This window comes from Lycorma delicatula, chromosome 6, assembly GCF_047948215.1.
Source record: "Lycorma delicatula isolate Av1 chromosome 6, ASM4794821v1, whole genome shotgun sequence".
Taxonomy (NCBI): domain Eukaryota; kingdom Metazoa; phylum Arthropoda; class Insecta; order Hemiptera; family Fulgoridae; genus Lycorma; species Lycorma delicatula.
The window spans coordinates 15,154,611-15,178,079 of record NC_134460.1 but is presented as its reverse complement, the minus strand read 5'-3'; the positions used below and the strand labels follow the sequence as shown (position 1 = coordinate 15,178,079).

Below are 23,469 nucleotides of genomic sequence, written 5' to 3'. Positions count from 1 at the left end.
ATATTATTAAACATCTTTTACGAATGCAAAAATCAAACAATATATAGTGACATGAACTAAATAATTTTATTAACAAAATAAGTTAAATAAATATAAAAATTTTGAATATTAAATGCAGATTATTATAATCTTTATTAATATTAACGACAGTGAAAATAGTGTTTTTATCGGTACGACTGACCGGGAAGCAAATTTGATTCGTAATTGCGAAAAACATCAAAATTTTCAGCAAAGCATTTTGGCTGGATTTGATCCCGTTGTCTAAATTACATTTTTTTAATATATAAACATTAGAGCTATATAATAAAATAATATATAATTAAAATATCTGATGTGAACACCGCATGACTTCCTTGTACATCTATTAAATTACATATACACATTTTTGCTGCACTTCAGTTAAACTTATTTCATTTGAAAGTGAGATACGGTCCTCCAATTCTATAATAAAAGTGGACAGTTACACGATTGCTAAAATATTAGTTTTTATTAATGGAATGGAATGGAATGCAAAGTTGGCGGGAGTTTATTACTCCCTACTTTATCGCAGAACCTGGACAGAGTCCCTTGCTGCTGGATGATTCTAATCGGGCTTGGTTTTTAAAAGGGTTATTTTATATCTCGGATCCAATTTTTTCAAGTTTTGTGTATTATTATTTTAGTGAATTTAAGACGGATTCAATTGCATTCCAATCCGTTGTTGAACCAGCGTTATCGAACCCATTTCATGGGCCGACCGCGGAAGGCTAGGCTTATAAAGCCTGTCCTCCCGACGTAATTCCCCTTCAGACCGTCCACTGAAGTCCTTTCGGTGCTAACTCTTTAATAGGCTAGCAGGAATACGCCACAACGGGGCACTAGCTATAAGGAGGGAGCATTGCGTCCCCTTTTCCGGAGGAGTCGCAATTGCTGGGTTATTTTGTCTTTCTAGTTTTTTAAAAAGGAGAGGTTGTGTAGAAGCTCTTCATCCGCTTCTGGTATGGCTGCCCTTCAGGACGCATCTCTGCTGGGCTCTGTTCCGGACTCGAGTCCGTGATGTTGAGACGAGTGGCTGGTCTTCCTTCTTCTTCATCATCATCTTCTCCCTCTTCTTCTTCCGAAGACCTCTTCGTTCTTCTTTGGCCTGCACTTTCCAAGAATTGGTAGTAACCGAAGTTACTGTTTTTATTAACATCAAATATTTATTCAATTATTAATTCAACAATCTTACCTGAAGTATTATTTATTTCTTTAAATAAATTGTTTACCAATTAATTCAGTAATAAAAACTGATTATTCTACACCGTAAGGTGAAAATTAATATTTGTAACCGGTATGCAGGAATTCACTAAACGGAATAGTTTAATTATTATTAACTTTTATTTAGACGACACACCAGAAATCTTGTGCATATTACGCACAGTGAAAAAAATTTAACAATCACTTTAAAAAGAATACAATTCAAAAATCAATTTTATTTTTCTGTCAAATAATTAAATAAGATGATTTTTTTTATAAATAAATATGCAATTTTTATAAGAATTTGCCGAGAAAATACAAAAATAATACGATTCTAAATTATAATTTTCAATTAAAATTAAATAATCAGATGTTCCACCAAATCTATTATTTTAATTTTATTTCACTAAATTTTTTTTAAATTTTTTTATTAGCAATGATTAACTTTTTTTACAATCACGGGTTAATAGTTAATTATTAGATCAATCTATTTAAATTAAAAAAAAAAAATTAAAAAAAGAACTCTAATTCGAACCGACGTGCCTCCCTTAAGATCCAAATTTTCATTAATTAAAATTTTAATTTTAATTTCGATTGCAATCAAAAAGGAAGGGCACTAGATGTTACAACGGTGGTAAATCCAAAACTTTAACATCCTACGGCTAATCGTTTTTGAATTATGCGAGATATATAATACGCACATACATACATACGTACGTACAGACGTCACGCCGAAACTAGTGAAAATTGATTCAGGGATGGTGAAAATGTAAATTTCCGTTGAAATATGAAATCCGAAATGTTTTACGATCACAATACTTCCTTGTACGAAGTAAAAAAAATAGTTAAAAAAGGAGATGAAATCTAAAGACCGTAATTTTACGCAATCACAATACTTCGTACAAGGAAGTAAAAAACATCTAAATTTAGAACAAAAATGCGTTTCCATTTGACCCCTTTGCGTGGCCACTCGTGTAACAATTTTAATAACAATTAAAACTTAAAAAATAAAGGATTGTAAATTACAAAAAAATCAAGTATTAATGTCATCTATATTAATACTAGATACGGTTGAAATTTAAATCTTGAAAATAAAAGTTAAAAAAAATACTATTTAAATGTGGGGGTCTCACTTAGCCCCTTTGTTTTTTGGTACTTTTGTTTTTTAAATTGTTTACAAGAATAATTAATTATTAACTTCAGTTAAGATGACTCGATTTCTTGTGAAATAATTCAACAAAACTAAAAAATTGTAGTTTAATAGAATAATATTTATGTACTGTGAAATACTTTTATAATAAATATTTTAGGTACCCTCTTGTCCGATGAGATAGAAAATCAAGCTAAAACTACGATATGTACAGCAAAATTTCAATTTTTTCGTCAATAGATTCTCGAAATATGAAATAATATTGAATATCCTTCAACCTTAAACGCAACCGACTTAAAACTATGGAATTTTATTTAATTTAATAATATTTTCATTCTTGTAAAACTCAATTTGCTATAACCATAGAAGAGGTAAAAAATTCAAAACCGTGAAAACTATCCCTGCCACTTTTTTTAATTTTCTCCAAAATTTAATGTCTTCAGTGACATATATATAAAATGAATAGGAAATTTTTGAGCCGTTTTCAAAGAATTTATGTCGGGGCACCAGAGGTACTAATCAAAATACAGCCATATTAACTCAAGTTCGAACATTCATGTTCCGGAAATTTCTATATCTTTTTTTGTATTTTTCTGGACTAAGGGAGCCTTGAAACCTCAAAATTTGAAAAAATTCCGATACAAAATTTTGTCGGTAAGCGCACTATACTTTACCATTATAGTTATACTATTGGGTCATCAATAGAGCTCTAGCCGGGTAAATAAAAAATCATTTTTTCCATATTAATTTTTATTTTATATTTTTCGGTTGAAAAATTAATTGCTCAACTGAATTACCCCAACTAAATTTTTTTATCCAATACAGAAAAATAGTCGATAATAAAAGGTGTTAATATTTAGGATATAAATGTTGGTTTGTAAAATACCACATTGGAATTCTATATAAATTGAACTTTACATAGTAAATAATTTAAAAATAATATTGAAAAAAAAGTTTAAGTACAAAAGAGTTTTTTTTGAAATCAACAGTGACGAATAAAAATTAAATATTTCAACCTTTTTTTATATTATTTGTAAATTTTTAATTAATATATATATAAACAGAAGCACAAACTATCCAGATCACAAACAAATCACTACGTAGATTGTAAAAATAAATACAAATACACAGATAAAATACTTAGATCACAAATATTCTATTTTCATAAATGTTCAGGTAAACCGGCCATTATGATATTTTACAGTATTACAATTGTCACATAAAACAATGATAAGCCAATGACACGACGTTTCGCTTCACTTTATCAAGTGCAACTACAAAACAAATCCTACATACGATATGATCCACACTATTGGAGTGATGCGATGACTTATATCCGTCACTTCTATAATTCATCTTGACTGGAATCGTATCATACGACTAAATAGTTATTCCTTTATAAACCGATATGTAATCCTATATAATAATCTTTCACTACTTTATTTATAGTAGATTAAATATATTATACGAAATATGTGAGAAAAGTAATGAGATTGGTAACACTGCGAGCGATCTGGCAACGCTGTGTCTACCGGTCTGTACTAGATCGGTTTGTTCATCCCTTCCGCATGCTCAGTACGAGTTTCAACTCCGTTCAGCCAAAACATTATTTTTGAGAGCGCCATCAGTGAAGTTGTGTTTTTGTTGAATGTTACGAAAATGGAGCATCGGAATTTAGAGCGACGGTGTGCAATCAAGTTTTGTGTTAAACTTGGGATATCCGCGAGTGTGAACTTTGAAAAAGTTGAAACAGGTCAATGTGGAACATTGCTTATCAAGAGCACAAGTTTTCCGCTGGCACGAATAATTTTTGGAAGGCCGAGAAAACGTTGAAGATCAACCTCGCTCCTTAAACTTCAAAATCTGACGAAAACGTTGAGCGTGTGAGGGTTCTTGTGATATCAGATCGTCGTTTAACAATAAGGATGAGGAGTGAACGGTTAAATTTAAACGCTTTCACCGTACATCAAATTTTGACAGACGATTTGGACATGCGAAAGGTTGTGCGAAATCGGTGCCGAAAAACCTTACAACGGAACAGAAGGACGATCGAAGAAACGTGTGCGTTGATCTTCTTGAGAGGATTGACAACGACCAAGAATTCTTTAATCGTGTGATCACAGATGATGAATCCTGGATATTTGAGTACGATCCTGAAACAAAGCGGCAAAGCGACGAGTGACACACTCCGTCATCTCCTCGACCGAAAAAATGTCGAATGAGCAAATCAAAGATCAAAACCGTGCTGGTTTACTTTTTTGACACAAAGGGTATCGTGCATAAAGAATTTGTTCCTTTCGAAAAAAACTGTCAACAAAGTGTTTTACAAAGGTGTCCTTGATTCGCGTGAGATCAGACACCGCAGACAAGTGGGTGCTTCATCATGAGAATGCCCCGTGTCACACGGCCACTTCCATCAGGGAAGTTTTTACCTCAAAAAGCATTCCTACGGTTCCTCAACCCCCCCTAGTCACCTGAGTCCTTGTGACACCCGTGACACAAGGACGTTTTCCTTTTCCCGAAATTAAAACGTGTCTTAAAAGGACGTCATTTTGAAACTCTGGAGAACATTCAAAAGACTGTGACCGACCGGTTAAAACCCCTACCAGTGTTGAAGCCTTTCAGCACTGCTACCAGGACTGGGAACAACGACTCCTCCGGTGTATAGCTGCTCAAAGGAACAACTTTAAAGGGGATGATAATATTGTTGTTTGAAAAAAATAAAAACTTTGGTAAGTAGAAAGTCAGTCTCATTACTTTTCTCACACACCTCGTATTATAATAGCACACAATCCACTTAAGCGTTAATATCCGAACTGTTGTTAATAGAATTTTTATCTTTCATAATGAGAATGATTTCAAGAACCAATCTTCTAGTATTATTTACGTCATAGTCCAAAGTTTCTACTTCGTCGTAATTAAAGCTGTTAGCTTTTTTTCGTGTTTGGATGCTGTGACTTCACTTTCCGGTATTCATGCTCGAAACGCTTTTTTAAATATTGCGTGGTTTGTTCTATATATTGCACCTGTCATTAATTACAATGATAGCTATATACTCCATTACACTGTTTAAATTTTTCAATTGGCGATTCCAATTTGAGAAAAAGCGGTTAAAATTGTTGGGTTTTTAAACGTCGCTTTGAATTGTTGTTTCAAAACATTTTTAATCTTTTCTGACAAATTCTGGGCTTTTGGAACAGTTATATAGCGCTTATTACCGCTTTCATCGTTTACCGAATCTCCTGTGACGTTACTGTTATTGTTATCCTTAGAATTACATACTTTATAAATCCTATCACGGTAAACAATGTAAACTAATTTTGTGAGATAATTATTTTTTAATGACAAATTTTTGTTTCTTTAATTATTCTCCTTCTGCCCATCAGGTTAGTAAACGTTACAGCTCATCTGCTAAATTTTTTATCACAACCTTTTTTGTACGACATCGGCTGGGCTGACAGATAGTTTAAATATCTACCCGAAGAAACCCTCTTAGCGCACCAACTAGTGTATAATTTTCCATTCCGATGGGGTACAGTATCAAGAAATTCTAAACTTTAATAATTTAATTTTCACTTTACACTTCTCTTGTGAATTTAATAGCCCTTATATCTGTTAAATTCATTCAGTGTTTCATCGACTTGGTTCTCCGGTAAACATAATACAATAACATCTACATATCTTTTACAGAAAACCACCTTACTCTTCAATTCAGCCATTATTTGGGATTCTTAAATTTCCATCATCAAATTTGCCGAGCATGCAGATAAACATCTTTTTTTTGATTTATGTAATAATTGTAATATCGTAAAACTTTATAACGATCGGTTAACCTCAATATCTATGAAAATAAAATATTTGCGATCTAAGTGTTTTATGTGTATTTTTACCATTTACGTAGCAATTTATTTGTGTTCTGAATATTTTGTACTTCTGTTTTTATTACAATATCCAACCGAGGAATAATCATTCATGATTTTATACATATAATTAAACTCTCCGCAGTTAAACTCTCCGGGCGGGTTGCCCTGGCGGCGGCGTTTCGGAATCGGATTATTAGGTGTCCAAAACCGATTACCTCTTGTGAAAAATATTTTTTTTTTAAATGATGAAAATCGATATAACGAAAGTTAAATTAAAGATTTAACTCTAGAAATTGATACTGACGAGTCGGGATTTTCCGCTAGCGATCGGTACATTCCGGTGCCTACTTTTTGGTTATAAGTCATTATTTTATGAAGAAAGACAATCGCATAAATAAATAAAAAATATGTAAAAAGATTATTACAACGTTACTCTTAAATTAAACGTATTAAAAGTTAAAAAATAATTTTAGGACGGTATCTCAGAATGGAATTGACAACAAGCTTTGATGGTGACATGTAAGATTAAAAGTGGGGTGCTGCAACACCCCACTCTTTAGGCCATTCATCACGCATAAGAAAAAATTGGCAAAAACACCAAAATTTTAATTTGAAGCTGTGGCTTTCACATAATCTTACATATCACCATCAAAGGTTGTGGTAAAATCCATTCTGAGATACCGTCCTAAAATTAATTTTTACCCTTTAGTGGGTTTAATTAAAGAGTGGTGTTTTAATTTTTTTTTTAAGTACTTTTTCTATTTTCTACTTTTTAGTGCATTTAATATAACAGTGGTTTTTAAAAAGTTTTTTTTTTACATATTTTCTACTTTTTAGTCTATAAATTTATACTTTACAGTTGCAGTAGGGCACAGGTTTGACCGTATTTAGCGAAAGATCGGATCGGTACGTTTTAAGGTGGGTGAGTGCAATCAAAACATAGGACTAAATGGTTTAATTTCCGGATAACTAAGATCCGGTCTAACAAGTTTGTATCCGATCCATTAAGCAGTTAGCGTTCAACCTGCCGATACATATGTCGTTTGAATCGTGAAAATTGGACGAGCGGTTACCGAGATATTACGGTGGCACCCCATCACACCCCCTCACCAATTTCTGAACAGCCCTCTGCGGGCACTTGAAAATATTATCATCCGACGTGCACCATCGGGAGCGGATGAGGTTATCGTCCATGGGGATCGAAAAAGTTTTCAGAGCGCTAGACCACGAGACATGTACTAACGAATCGGGATTTTCCGGTTGTGATCGGTACATTCCGGTGCTAAGCTAAAGGGGACGAACACATACATACAAATGCCGTTTAGTAGGGTAGGATATGAATAAAGAACAATACAAAATAATTATCGACAAATTAAAAATTATTGGGGTAATGAAAAAGTTTTGAATTTTTCAAAGCTCAGAAATAGCAGTGCAAAATTAGATTACAGTGAACCACAAATAGCTCGCCACGAGTAGAAAGAACACTTCACGAGTTAGATTAAAAATCGCTGAATGGCTGAACAAAAAAAGAAAGCTACGTATTGAACAATTTTTTATCGTATTATTTCTGATGTACACAAATAAAAAAATTTCATTTAAATCTATTTTTCTTTCCTTTAAATTTTTAATTTTTTTAACGTAAGACTTTTATTGACGGGCAAACCTGAGATAGTTCTATCTCATTATAAAAATTTAGGCTTTTCCGGGAATCGAATAAGGAAGTTGAAGATTATTTTCCACGATGAAGAAAAAACACAAAGTATTATTATAATGTTAAACAACGTATAATCATCGTAATTTGAAGGAAAATTTTAAGCTCGGGAAATATAAATTTTACTATTCCTTTATTTTCCAAAACAAAACAAACACGACGAGTAAAGTAAGAAAATTATAATGATTTCAAGAAGATTCGACAACTGGTGTTACTAATGACATCAGCAAGGGCGAACTAACAAAGTTACATAAAGCCAAGCTGACATCACCGTTAACAAGCTTTGTCAAACATTGAAATATGCGATAAAGTTCCTTTAATATTTTTTTTTATACGAGTAAAAAATTATATTTCATCGTATCTCGTAGCTAAAACCTATCGTGTATTAAATACTTATGAAAAAACATCTAATACATATGAAAAAATACATCTGAATTTTTAACTTATTTAAAAACTATTGTAGACAATTTATAAATATTAATAATTTTCTGAAATTGTACTGAAATATCTCGTTTTAACTGTACTTTGCTTATTGTAGTTTTTAATACCCGTAAAATCTTATTCTCAGAAATATATACGTTAAATAAAATATATAACAACTTTAACGGAAAATCGCTATTTGTAAGTGAGCGCTAGAAAACGATGATTTATTCGGTATAAAGGTTGATCGAGTTAAAGTAATGAAAGAAAAAACCAAAATAGTAATAAAGAGAGTTATCTTATGTATTTAAAAATAACATAGATAAATGCGCTCCACAAAATTTTTTTGAGGTGGCTTAAGGGTTATTAATTTACAATATACCGTTTAGATGCAAAACTCCCGTACTTCTTTTCTGATTCGTGATATACTTAAAAAAATAAGATATACAAAGCCATGTTTGGGGGAGGGGGTGAATATTAAATAAAACTTTTGGTAATTTGTGATCGCAATAAAAAAACTTCAATTTTGGTAAGAAAATATTTTTGTAAAGGCGCTCAAGTAAAAATTTGAAAAATTCTATTTCGGTCAAAACATCCCCGCCTCTTTTTTAACTTTTGCAAAAATTTAATACGTTTTTGCCACCCGAAGATAGTACCAGTATACCAAGTTTTATGAAAATCGGTCAACAGGGTCCAAAATTATAAGACTAAATACAGGCCAACATACACACGTACGCACAAATATCTGTTGGACAAAATAGAGTTTCTGCACTTCCGAGGATTGGAATAAAAAGGTTTTCGTAGATTATTTACAATTTATTTAAATCTTTTTTTTTTTTTTTTTTTAATTTTTTAATGACTTCTATGGCACAAAACTTAAAAAAGACCAATAATTTTTTAGATTTTTTTTTACCGATCTATATACTTTCCCGCTGTCGCTGTGGCTGGTATAGCAGCATATATTGTTACAGTCAGAAAATAGAAATATCCAAAACCGGAAAGATCTCTCTGTACTATTTTCCCCGCACTCTATTCTTACAATAGATAAACCTCAAAAAATCGTCATATTCTCGGGCCATCCCGTTATACACGTTATGCAAGCGAAAAAGATTCATTATTATTCTTTATATTTTTCATAACATTTGCGCTTCAGATACGAATAATCTGACCTCCAAAACGAATTACTAGAATTTCAATCCGTCATCTAGAAGATCCTGGGTGTGAATCCCAGTCCGGTTAGAGATTTTTTCATACCTTTCTAAATTTCCACGCGCGCGTTTATAAGCTGAATTAATAATGTATAAAAAAAGTTGTTTCACTTATAAGTAGAAATCGCACGCTTACATGTCAAAGGATATTCGCAGTTATTTCAAGAGAATATATTTTAATCGGCCCGTCTCTGAAGGATCACCGAACTAAAAAATTATTTTAAAAATAAATTTGCATACTTCAGACCAAACATTCATATTTAAACATTATATGTAATGCTTACGTAGCAATCTGTTCAACTAGTGAACAATAACACCCGCCTAGATCGACGAGATGAGATGAGATATGTATGATGGGGAAATGACTTGCAGTCTTATACAGCTCATTCCTGAACCGAGTGGTGAACTGAACCTCAACCAACAAAGTACATTGATATCCACTGTGTACTATTCAAATCCGTATAAAAGAACTAACTTTACTAGGATTTGAACATTCATACTCGATACATTAATCAGTATATGTAATAATAAATGATAAACTTCCCGTATTTTTCTGAAACTGTTAATTTCAAAACACGGCGTCTGATTAATTGATACTTAATTTTATTTCATTATAACTCTTACTTTATTAACGGTAGAACTAAATCAGCTAGCCGCACAGCATATGCCATGTAATATTACGATGATCAAAGACATAACGATAACCTCCGTATATAAGTTCAGTAACGGTATAAATATATTTAATTGAAATATTCTATATACAAAGAAATTAAAAATTAAAATTATAAATTGAAATTACAAAAAAAGCTTCGGTAAAATTCAAGATAAATAAACACTTTCTGTTATTTAGTGTTAAGTACCGATACGTAGAAAGAAATAAAATGAATAGTAAAAATTTTCCCACACGCTATAAAACTTTTAAATCGCTTAGATTTAGAAGGTTATAATTCATTAAAACGACACAGGCAGTTTTAAATGGATTATTTCAACACGGCGTTAAGATATAAAATAAAAGATTATACATTATTTTTTAACCGGGTCTTTGCTCGTTGAAAATTCAACAAAAGAAATTAACTTAAAAAAACAAATAAAATAAAAAACTACATAAAACGTAGCGAAACACCCGAATAGTTAAGAAAAAAATATGAAAAAATTTGTTTTCAGAGCTCCACCTCCTCTGTAAAACGTTTCTTGATGAAAGATAATACTATTTTTAATAAAACAGGATATAATTTTTTTATTTATCGACAAGTTTTTAACTTGTAGAGATCTTATCGCGATATCATCTTTAAAATTTGATCAACGTATCATCATACGAGGGAATACCCGGAATTTTTTTTTTAATTTACGTATTTACTGTTTTTACAAAAAAAATACCTTAAATCTCCTTCAAATTACTCTCCCTTAGAGCTAATACATTTTCCCAGTCTTTTATTCCGTTGCTGAAAACGTTTTTAAATACGTCTGTTGCGATATTGAACAGCACCTTCCTAGTATCTTTTTTCACCTCATCCACGATGGCAAAACGGTTTTCTTTCAGGTTCCTCATGATTCGCGGGAACAAAAAAACCGCACGGAACTAAATCAGGTGAATAAAACGGGTGGGACAAGGGAGTCATCCCGTTTTTTGCTAAATATTGGCGCACTGAGACGGCTGTGCGAGCAGATACATCGTCATATTCGGAAAACGACAAATCCTCACACTTGAGCTTTAATCGGGCGAGACGAATTGCACTTATTTCATTACATTGCGAAGCGAGTTCCGCTAGCTTGAATTCTGTTTGGTTCCGGGGTCGTAACCGCAGCACCGTGATTCATCAATATTAATAATCTTTGAAAAGAAATCTGAGCAGGCGATAAGATAAAGGGACAAAGAAAGCCTGGAGGCGTTTGAAATATAGGCAAGGAGGATATAGAAAAAAATTAACTGTTACGATTAGGTGAAAACGGAGAAGAAATAAGAATAATAAATGAGAATAGAAGCTTGAGAACATTCCAAAATAATAAACCGAACTTGCCGGGGCATAGACAATCTAAAATAAAATGGAAGTTTTTTTTTAACAGGAACTTTTTTGAAATAAAATATTTTCTAACTGAAAATAAAGAAAGAATTATTTTTTTCTTACTTAGGTAAAATCTCAAATTAATAATAATAAATTCAATTTATCTCCCCCGCCCCGCTTTTAAAATAACTGAAGACCGATTCTGGAATCATATAACCTTGATATTGAAATATCAATAATAAAAACACCAATAAAAAGTTGATTACGAAAGTGGTGTTCACAACGATAGTTTTTTTTATATTGAAGAAACAACTGTACGTATTTTACGATAAATTTAACAGTGATTCGTATAGATGAACGGGGATAATTACATGCGAAAACAGCATAGAACGGAATTTTTAATATGAAATATTAAGAAATCACAAAAGATTCTGACACACCTTTGACGATTCTGTTATGTAATATTGACTACAAACATTTGACCCAGAACGTTAAAACGCGTACCTGTTCAAATTCCTGTCAACACAAGAAATAAATAAAAATAATGAAATTCTATATAAATTAAAAAACTATAATCAAAATAGTGTAATTACGAAATCACGATTCGATTTGTTTCCGGTAAGGTGAAGTACGTTTCTAAGAATTATAAATGAATAGTGGTAGCGTCTTAGCCTAGAGGTCCCGTCTTCCCAAATCAGCTGATTTGGAAGCCGAGAGTTTCAGCGTTCAAGTCCTAGTAAAGCCAGTTATTTTTACACGGATTTGAATACTAGATCGTGGATACCGGTGTTCTTTGGTGGTTGGGTTTCAATTAACCACACATCTCAGGAATAGTCGAACTGAGAATGTACAAGACTACACTTCATTTACACTCATACGTATCATCCTCTGAAGAATTATCTAAACGGTAGTTACCGGAGGCTAAACAGGAAAAAGAGAGAGAGAGAGCCTAGAGGTCCCGGTTTCGAATCCCAGTTAGATATCATATTTTTCATACGCTACAAAATTTAAATTTCATATTCCTACGGCATAAGGGTTTATAGCTTACGTAGTGAATTAATCGTTTTAAAAAATACTTTTTTTTTCATTTAAATACAAAAAGTAACAAAAAAAAATTATTTATTAAAGTTGAAACTTCTACTGTTTAATGTTTCATTATTTTCATAAACTTATGAGATTCGTTTAGAAACTGCTTCGCTAAACGACTCTCATCTAAGTGGAGCATTTTGCTAGTCGAGTGAATAATAAATAACAGTAATTGATCTGTTGACCGAAATCTTCTCCTCAGTTTTTGAGGTGGTTAAATAACCGACCAGTATGTATGTAACTAAAATCTGGTACAGTTGAAACACAGAATAAACTTACTGAAAATTGTTTGTACTTATATTTTTATTTTTATAATCAATAAATTCATAAGGTTTCAATATACGGTCAAAATTCTACATCGTAAACAGCAGTTTTCATAATTTTAATAACCACAAATGAATATATGAAATTTTATAAATACGTACTTATTCAAACGTTTTTTTTTATATTTCAATATTTTTTTTTATTTTTATTTAGTATTATATACATTTTATATTTTATTATTACTTGAAATAACTAAAATAAAAACAGTCTGTTATTTATTCAGGTTACGTAAATGAATACATCGTTTTTATGTAAAATAATTAGCTCGGAATAACAGAATACAGAAGTAAAATGTTTTATTTATTTTACAATAAGAGTAATATTGAGCGGGTGTTGTCTAAAGATAGAGAGGAGAGTGGTCGAGCGGGACGCTCTAAACAGACACGTACAGCGAGGTATACGTACGCCATACCTCGCTACGTCATAACCCGTAACCGCAATGATGCGATGACCGGTGAATATCGTATCTGTCCCAAATTGAGAATAATGAAGTTCCCCTATCCCGGTTCGGGGTTCCCGACCCTACCTTTATATACTATTATTACACGATTTGTTTGTTTGTTATTTCCCCATTAATTCAATGACTTGATCGGATGGGAATTTACTTTACTGTACAACAAATAACACCGTATATGTCATTTATTTTAGTGTTCTCTGTTTAAATATCTATATCTATAATTAAATAGTGATATTAATTCGATTGGAATCGTTATGATTATTTACCGACCTCGGGAAATTAACAATTATTTTGTTTTTTAACCGAATGGTTATCGTAATAATTAATAAAATACGATATCAATAAAGGGAGAGGTATTTTATTGACGCCGTTAACGGACAATCGGTGCGGCGATCGGCATAGCAATATCTCAATAATTCGTTCTGAGTTCAATCACTGGAATTTTTTTCCTTTATCATTTTTTAATGCAGTACAAAGAAACAACTACGCAAAACGGTTATTAAAATAAATTAATTTTTTTTTTTTGTCTTCAGTCATTTGACTGGTTTGATGCAGCTCTCCAAGATTCCCTATCTAGTGCTAGTCGTTTCATTTCAGTATACCCTCTACATCCTACATCCCCAACAATTTGTTTTACATACTCCAAACGTGGCCTGCCTACACAATTTTTCCCTTCTACCTGTCCTTCCAATATTAAAGCGACTATTCCAGGATGCCTTAGTATGTGGCCTATAAGCTGTCTCTTCTTTTAACTATGTTTTTCCAAATGCTACTTTCTTCCTCTATTTGCCGCAATACCTCTTCATTTGTCACTTTATCCACCCATCTGATTTTAAAATTCACCTATAGCACCGCATTTCAGAAGCTTCTAATGTTTTCTTCTCAGATACTCCGATCGTCCAAGTTTCACTTCCATATAAAGCTACACTCCAAACATACACTTTCAAAAATCTTTTCCTGACATTTAAATTAATTTTTGATGTAAACAAATTATATTTCTTACTGAAGGCTCGTTTAGCTTGTGCTATTCGGCATTTTATATCGCTCCTGCTTCGTCCATCTTTAGTAATTTTACTTCCCAAATAACAAAATTCTTCTACTTCCATAATCTTTTCTCCTCCTATTTTCACATTCAGTGGTCCATCTTTGTTATTTCTACTACATTTCATTACTTTTGTTTTGTTCTTGTTTATTTTCACGCGATAGTTTTTGCGTAGGACTTCATCTATGGCGTTCATTGTTTCTTCTAAATCCTTTTTACTCTCGGCTAGAATTACTATATCATCAGCAAATCGTAGCATCTTTATCTTTTCACCTTGTACTGTTACTCCGAATCTAAATTGTTCTTTAACATCATTAACTGCTAGTTCCATGTAAAGATTAAAAAGTAACGGCGATAGGGAACATCCTTGTCGGACTCCCTTTCTTATTACGACTTCTTTCTTATGTTCAATTATTACTGTTGCTGTTTCGTTTCTGTAAATGTTAGCAATCGTTCTTCTATCTCTGTATTTGAAACCTAATTTTTTAAAATCCTGAACATTTTATTCCAGTCTACGGTATCAAATGCCTTTTCTAGGTCTATAAATGCCAAGCATGTCGGTTTGTTTTTCTTTAATCTTCCTTCTACTATTAATCTGAGGCCTAAAATTGCTTCCCTTGTCACTATACTTTTTCTGAAACATATTGGTCTTCTCCCAACACTTCTTGCACACTCCTCTCAATTCTTCTGTACACAATTCTAGTTAAGATTTTTTATGCATGGCTAGTTAAGCTAATTGTTCTGTATCTTCACATTTATCTGCTCCCGCTTTCTTTAGTATCATGACTATAACACGTTTTTTGAAGTTTGAAGGAACTTCCCCTTTTTCATAAATATTACACACCAGTTTGTATAATTTATCAATCGTTTCCTCACCAGCACTGCGCAGTAATTCTACAGGTATTCCGTCTATTACAGGAACCTTTTTGCCTTCTGATCAACATCGCCTACAAATTCTAAAAAAGTTACTTTATCAGAAACAAACTTTAAGTATCCGTAATAAATATGAATTAGATAATTGTGAGATATAAACGATCATATAAAAACTTTGTTATTAACGATAAAATATCTAATAGCTACGAGGTGTGGCTATTAAATAACGAGACTAATGCTGCTACAGAAGAACTGCGCATGCGCCAAATTTTTACGACCGACAGCTGTGTAGCGTGAAGCTTTCTCTTTCGATTGTTGCCACTCCAGTTTCTGTAGTCATATTAGTCTAGCCGTGGCCTTCGTTTGGATAACATTTGTTTTTTTTGTTTTGCCGAAAAATTTAGTGTTTTATTAGAGCAAAGAACTGTTGTGAAATTTCACATGAAACTTGGAAAAACCGCTACGGAAACTTATCTTTTATTAAAAAAAAAGTATATGACAACGAATGTTTATCACGGGCGCGGGTTTTTCAGTGGTTTAAGCGTTTCCAAGATGGTTGAGAAAACGTTGAAGATGATGATCAAAATTCAAAGCTATGATGATTGATTTTTTCGATATTCATGGGATTGTGTATCTTCACTCGGTTCCTGAAGATCAAACTATTAATGAACATTACTACCTTGAGGTCCTTCCTCAACTCGTGAAAAAATAAGAAAAAAACGACCCGTTGTGGAAGAACAAGTAATGGGTTCTTCATAAAGACCATGAACTGGCTCACACTGTCAACATGTTTCTAACCAAGTATAACATCCCAGAGTTAGACCATCCGCCTTATTTGCCTGACTTGGCACCATATGATTTTTATCAATTCCGCAAGGTCAAATCTGCATTAAAAGGAACAAGATTTCAAACCGTTGAAGCTGTGAAAAAAAAGCGGCACACATCATGAAATTGCTCTCAGAAGAAGACGTCCAGCACTGTTTCGAATAATGGAAAATTCGTATGGAGCGTTGTAGGAATAGAAAAGGATGTATTATATTGAAGGGGATAATACCTAAATATGTATAAATTTAAAATAAAATATTTTACAGTATTGGACTCGTTATTTAATAGCTAGCTACACCTCGTACGTGGAAATTAAAATTTAATAAAAACGTTTTTGTAAAAGTTTTGTCGGAAGAAAGTTAACTTATCCCTTAAATTCTGTTCGTTTCTTTGATCACTTATAGTTTTTATGTCATCTTTATCATAAGATTTTACATACCGTTATGTAAAAAAATTTCTTTTTAATTTTAAATCAATCTCGTAAGTTATGAACTGTTTTTAAAAAGTAAAAATGCTAATTTTTGATACCCATACTCAATCTTTAGTATTTCTTGAACGAAGATTAGCCAAAAATGTTCAACTCCTTTCAAGAATATTACAACTTTGTTTATTTTGAATTACGACTCTATCTTTACGTTTTTTAAGTTAATTAAAAAGAAAGAACAGTGACCGGCAAAATTTCTAGGTATCGGGATTTTTATTTTATTCAATTTTTTAACGAGCGGACAGTAGATCGTGGTCTTCGATCCGAATTGATTGTAACTTTACCGGCCAACAACATACATATGCACGTACATACGCACAAACGTACGTCTGACAAAAATAAATCTTTTGCGCTTGGGAGAGCATTTGAATAATTTTTTTCACGAATTATTTACAATTTATTCAAGTATTTTAACAAATGTTTTTTTTAGTTTTTTTATCACCACTTAGGGACTATTTTCTTAAAAATTAATTTTACCCGAATGCTTCCCCTCGAGTAAGGGAACAATAAAAAAAAAAGTTTTCGCAAATCAAAATTTTTAATGCTCAAAATTCGTTAGCGATGAAGTCACTAAAATAAGTTAATACTCCACTAAAATAATATTCTTCGCCGGATAGGAAACAACCAAATTTTTTTTTAAATCGAAAATTTTTTTTTTGTTTAAATTTTAATTAATTTAAAATCAATTTTTAATGAATTTTTATCATTAACAAAAGCCCCCTGATGCATGAACCCAAATTTTCAAAAATTCGAATGCATATTTTCGAAACTGCAATACTAACATACTATTAAAAGTTTTTATCGCTCTATTTTGTTGAGCATCTTGGCTTCAATTTATTTTTTTATTCATTAATAATTCATCATATAAGCTTCGAAGCTTGTGTATGGAAATATGAGATGGAAATTTTGTAGCGTATGTTAAACGTGTGAAAAATGCCTGACCGGGATTCGAACCCAGGACCTCCGGATGAAAGGTCAAGACGCTACCACTTCGCTCCATTTAAATTATATTCGATCGAATGAATTAAAAAAACTTTCGCCGGTGAAGTTATGCAACTCATTGCCGGCTTTTTTATAGTATAAACTCTGTAAAAAATCTTTTTGTTCGTAATTATTATTCACTTATTAATCTATGTAATTTTGTTTGCTGAATATTTGCACTTTAACAATCTAGATAGCCATCTAATTTAAATTTTAAGAAAACTGTTTTGTAAACGAATTTTATTTTTATTTTTTTTTCCAATTTATTTGGGTCACAATGTAGTTCTTTATTTGTATTTGAGTATTTGTGACTTAAATTCAGTTTTAGGATAAAATTTCAATCCAATAACTTGTACTTTATTTTTTGATTCCTTTTAGGTACGAATAGAAAAATTATTTATGGTATTATACAACTTATTTCTAATAAAATTGTTTTTATCAGCTGTTTTTTCTTTCTTTTTTTTTTTTGTTTCTATAAAAAGAATAATCTGTTTAAAATTATAAATTGCTTCATTAATAAATCATTATAAATCGCATTTATATTTAAATTAATTTATTTTTTTGTGTTTTAGGTACAAATTTGTAGGTGAAGATGAAGCTATTGTAAGATTTGGAAGCGTAGCTGCTCCTTTTGAAAGAGGTGAAGTTGTACCGGGTACATACTGCAGTAGAAATTTTTATGAATGTTATAGAAAAAGATGTAGACTACAATCTCCAAATTATCCGGGTATGTACCCGAGAAATGTTACATGCTATTTGACATTACGACAGAAGACTGTACCGACGTGTAAACATGCAATGATATCGGTCAGACAGGAAAGTTCACATAAAATGCAGATAAAACGTGCGGTAAGTTATATTTATTTATCATAAATTAAAAATTAAATTTAACAAACCAGTTAATACCTCCATCGGTTTTTTTTATAAAACATTAATTTTGTTATTTTTTTTTAATTCACAAATTCTCGCCTTTTCAACCAAATATTTTGTATCCGTAGAATAATATTTAAGTCGGCAATAAATTTAAAAATTCTTAATCAAAATAATTACTAAAGCCCTTCACAATTAATTATTCTTTTTCTAATAAAATAAAAAAAGATGAGAAATAATATCGGTCAAAAAGAACTACAGCAGTAAAATAGATTTAAAGATATAAACGAAAGAAAAAAGCTTTACGAGAATATCTGAAAAAGTTAAAACCATAAAAGGATACCCGTAATGAAACTTAGACCGCTGATAAAACTAAAGTAATCTAACAAGTTTTATCGACAGCATATTTAATTTATGAATAAAGGGATAAAGTAGAGTTGAAAAATATAGTTTTTCGCTAACGAGAAAATTATTAAAACTACTAAAAAAACAAAAACAAAAAACAAGTTGAGCCTTAAATAATTAAAGTATGTTTATTCTTTTTTTTAAATATAAATTATTTAATAATTTAATTCTTCAAATAAAATGGAAAAGTTTACCTTTACTTTACTTAATAATTAAAATATAATTATTCGTAATATTTTAGTACCATTATTTTTTGCAGACAATTTTATTTTTTTAAATTATTTTATAACATAACTAAAGTAAAAGGAACTATCGGCAATTAAGAAATGCTATAAACAGGAAGTGCAAATTGGTGAAAGAAGAGTGGATTAAAGAAAAGTGTTCAGAAGTGGAAAGAGAAATGAACATTGGTAAAATAGACGGAGCATACAGGAAAGTTAAGGAAAATTTTGGGGTACATAAATTAAAATCTAATAATGTGTTAAACAAAGATGGTACACCAATATATAATACGAAAGGTAAAGTCGATAGATGGGTGGAATATATAGAAGAGTTATACGGAGAAAATGAATTAGAAAATGGTGTTATAGAGGAAGAAGAGGAAGTTGAGGAGGATGAAATGGGAGAAACAATACTGAGATCTGAATTTAAGAGAGCATTAAAAGATTTAAATGGCAGAAAGGCTGCTGGAATAGACGGAATACCTGTAGAATTACTGCGCAGTGCAGGTGAGGAAGCGATTGATAGATTATACAAACTGGTGTGTAATATTTATGAAAAAGGGGAATTTCCGTCAGACTTCAAAAAAAGTGTTATAGTTATGATACCAAAGAAAGCAGGGGCAGATAAATGTGAAGAATACAGAACAATTAGTTTAACTAGTCATGCATCAAAAATCTTAACTAGAATTTTATACAGAAGAATTGAGAGGAGAGTGGAAGAAGTGTTAGGAGAAGACCGATTTGGTTTCAGGAAAAGTATAGGGACAAGGGAAGCAATTTTAGGCCTCAGATTAATAGTAGAAGGAAGATTAAAGAAAAACAAACCGACATACTTGGCGTTTATAGACCTAGAAAAGGCTTTCGATAACGTAGACTGGAATAAAATGTTCAGCATTTTAAAAAAATTAGGGTTCAAATACAGAGATAGAAGAACAATTGCTAACATGTACAGGAACCAAACAGCAACAATAACAATTGAAGAACATAAGAAAGAAGCCCTAATAAGAAAGGGAGTCCGACAAGGATGTTCCCTATCGCCGTTACTTTTTAATCTTTACATGGAACTAGCAGTTAATGATGTTAAAGAACAATTTAGATTCGGAGTAACAGTACAAGGTGAAAAGATAAAGATGCTACGATTTGCTGATGATATAGTAATTCTAGCCGAGAGTAAAAAGGATTTAGAAGAAACAATGAACGGCATAGATGAGGTCCTACGCAAAAACTATCGCATGAAAATAAACAAGAACAAAACAAAAGTAATGAAATGTAGTAGAAATAACAAAGATGGACCACTGAATGTGAAAATAGGAGGAGAAAAGATTACGGAGGTAGAAGAATTTTGTTATTTGGGAAGTAAAATTACTAAAGATGGACGAAGCAGGAGCGATATAAAATGCCGAATAGCACAAGCGAAACGAGCCTTCAGTAAGAAATATAATTTGTTTACGTCAAAAATGAATTTAAATGTCAGGAAAAGATTTTTGAAAGTGTATGTTTGGAGTGTCGCTTTATATGGAAGTGAAACTTGGACGATCGGAGTATCTGAGAAGAAAAGATTAGAAGCTTTTGAAATGTGGTGCTATAGGAGAATGTTAAAAATCAGACGGGTGGATAAAGTGACAAACGAAGAGGTAATGCGGCAAATAGATGAAGAAAGAAGGATTTGGAAAAATATAGTTAAAAGAAGAGACAGATTTATAGGCCACATACTAAGGCATCCTGGAATAGTCGCTTTAATATTGGAAGGACAGGTAGAAGGGAAAAATTGTGTAGGCAGGCCACGTTTGGAGTATGTAAAACAAATTGTTGGGGATGTAGGATGTAGAGGGTATACTGAAATGAAACGACTAGCACTAGATAGGGAATCTTGGAGAGCTGCATCAAACCAGTCAAATGACTGAAGACAAAAAAAAAAAAAATAACTAATGTAAATTTTTTTAGAAGGTTAATACCTTCTAAAATTTATGTTCGCTAATCATTTCATCTAGTTATAAATTACCGGTATCATTTATAACAATGGAAACTACGTCTCCTGTTTGTAATAGGAATAAAATGTTTTTTTGTTGTTTACTAAAATATTAATAAAATTAAAAGTAAAGATTTACTTGTCAGTTTAAATACTTAGTGATAAAATTAACACTTTACGGAGAGATATTTTATAACTTCAAAGAATTTTATTTGTTCATATCAAACGACTCAGTTCTGCGGAGCAAATAAAAATGGAATAATATAATTCCTCAGAAATTATTTTAAAAGAAGAAGAGTCGAAAGACACCGAATCTCGGCCGGCATGTAAGAAAGGAAACAAACAAAATTCTACAACGTTGAAGAAAAAGACAGCGACTCGGCAGCGAAAGAGGTGAATATAGAAAGCGCGACAAAAATTCGAGAAAAGAAAGCAAATAAAGGTAAAGAAGCAATACGAGCAAGAATGGATATTAATAACCTGAGAGCTACCGAAACACCATAACAGCGTGAAGTTCGATTGGCATTTCGACGCCGGCGCGAATCGCAATATCGTGCAACAGACATCTTCAAGACTGCGAAGCTCGCTTGGAAAATTTGATAATTTCACTTAATTATGACTAAAAATTAGAAAATAAAAAAAAGATTTAAAAACGTGCTTTTCTTAGAAATAAAAAATAAAATAAATTTAAAAAAATTCATAATATAAAGTAGAAATAATTTTGTATTAAAAAAAATTACTTTTTTAAAAGAATATTCTATTTATGCATGACTAAAAAAAAGCGTGGGGCGTGCTCTCATATATAACCACTTCATAATTACAGCGCACCCCAAGCTATTTCGGCATTCATACAGAAACAAGTTTTTAAAAAGTAATACAAATTTTTTTTTTGTTTTCTTATTTTTTTATTAAGGAAAGCATATTTTAAAAAACATTTTTACTATTAATTAAATAATATCAGTCGACCTATCCGTTTAATTTGTAGCAGAGTTCCAAATTATCAGTTATTGTGCATTATTATTGTTATTTATTATAGTGAAGACTGTTATTATTAGCGTTCAAGCCATTAATTCCAACATTAACTGTTATTGGATGTAATTTAGAAGGCAATAGGAAATAATAAAGTTACTACAGGGCGTTTTACCGCATTCTATTACCACCGCGATTTTTTTGTTTTTTTCATTTTTGATTACTTAAAACTCGAAAACGAATGCGTTATCGAGAAACATCATTTTTACATTAAAATCATGTATCACATGTCCACCATTCTTTTTTTTTTTTAAATGTTTCATTAAATATGGCGGACACAACACCAGGGGAAGCCCGCAGGGTTCCGTTCTCGATCCCCTGTGTGGAACCTGGTGTTTGATGGATTTCTGGGGTTGACATTCCCAGAAGGGGTCACGGCCCAGGCTTTCGCCGATGACTGTCTCCTATTAGTTCGTGTTAATTCACGACCGCAGCTAGAAAGTAGAGCGCAGGCGGCTTTGTCAACCGCCGAGGGCTGGATGGACATGCAAAATTTAAAGATTTCTGTGCCCAAGACGAAGTTTATGCTTCTGAAGTGTGCAGACAAATTATCAACCGGTCGAAACCCCCACATTAAATATAAAGGCTGTGTAATCAGCCGAGTAAGGGTTCATAAGTACCTAGGTGTTTTGTTTGATGATAAATTGCTTTTTAGCAACCACATTAAGCAAGTTGCGGCGGACGTTGTCTCTGTGATGCACAAACTTAGAAGGATTGCTCGGAAAGACTACGGGCTGTCGGGTCGCCAAATGTACTTGGTGTACCGAGGTGTCTTCGAGAGTATGATCGCATACGCGGCGCCAGTCGGGGCGCATAGGTTGGATAGAAATAGAGCACTTCTTCAAAATTTAAGGAGTGCCCAGCGCAGAGTCATGATAGTATGCACTGGTGTTTTTAAAACAACCTCCTACGAGGCTACCACCGTATTGGGAAAGGCTCTCCCAATCGATTTAGTGGTGAAAGTTCGAGCAGCCATGTGGAAGTTGCGAAGAGGTCGGGAAACCGAGGTATTTGGGATGCGGTTTCGAGCCGTGCTAGAACCGGAGCGGAACGACTATCACAATGCACCGGGTCCAAATTTCGTTCAGTTGCCCATTTCCCGCCTGCGGAAGAGGCTATGGAGCCTCGCGATGGATGCATGGCAGCATAAATGGCACACCACGAATAAGGGAAGATCCCTGTATAGATTTATCTATACAGGATCTGGGGGGATGGTATGCCTCGAATTCATTTTTAAGGGCGTCGGGTGCCCAAGTGCTCACCAACCACGTGAATTTGATGCAATATCTGTTTAGGTTTCGCCTAGCGGCTGATGAGTTGTGTGTCTGCG

At 32.4% G+C, this 23,469-nt stretch overlaps 1 protein-coding gene across 1 annotated transcript in view; it reads left to right on the top strand.

The window, feature by feature from the left end:
• LOC142326569 (uncharacterized) overlaps positions 1 to 23,469 on the top strand; it is a 427,256-nt gene that overhangs the window by 307,597 nt on the left and 96,190 nt on the right. The window contains exon 4 of the mRNA XM_075369149.1: positions 18,218 to 18,498. Coding sequence (XP_075225264.1) covers positions 18,218 to 18,498 — 281 coding nt within the window. The remainder of the gene's footprint in view (positions 1 to 18,217; positions 18,499 to 23,469) is intronic.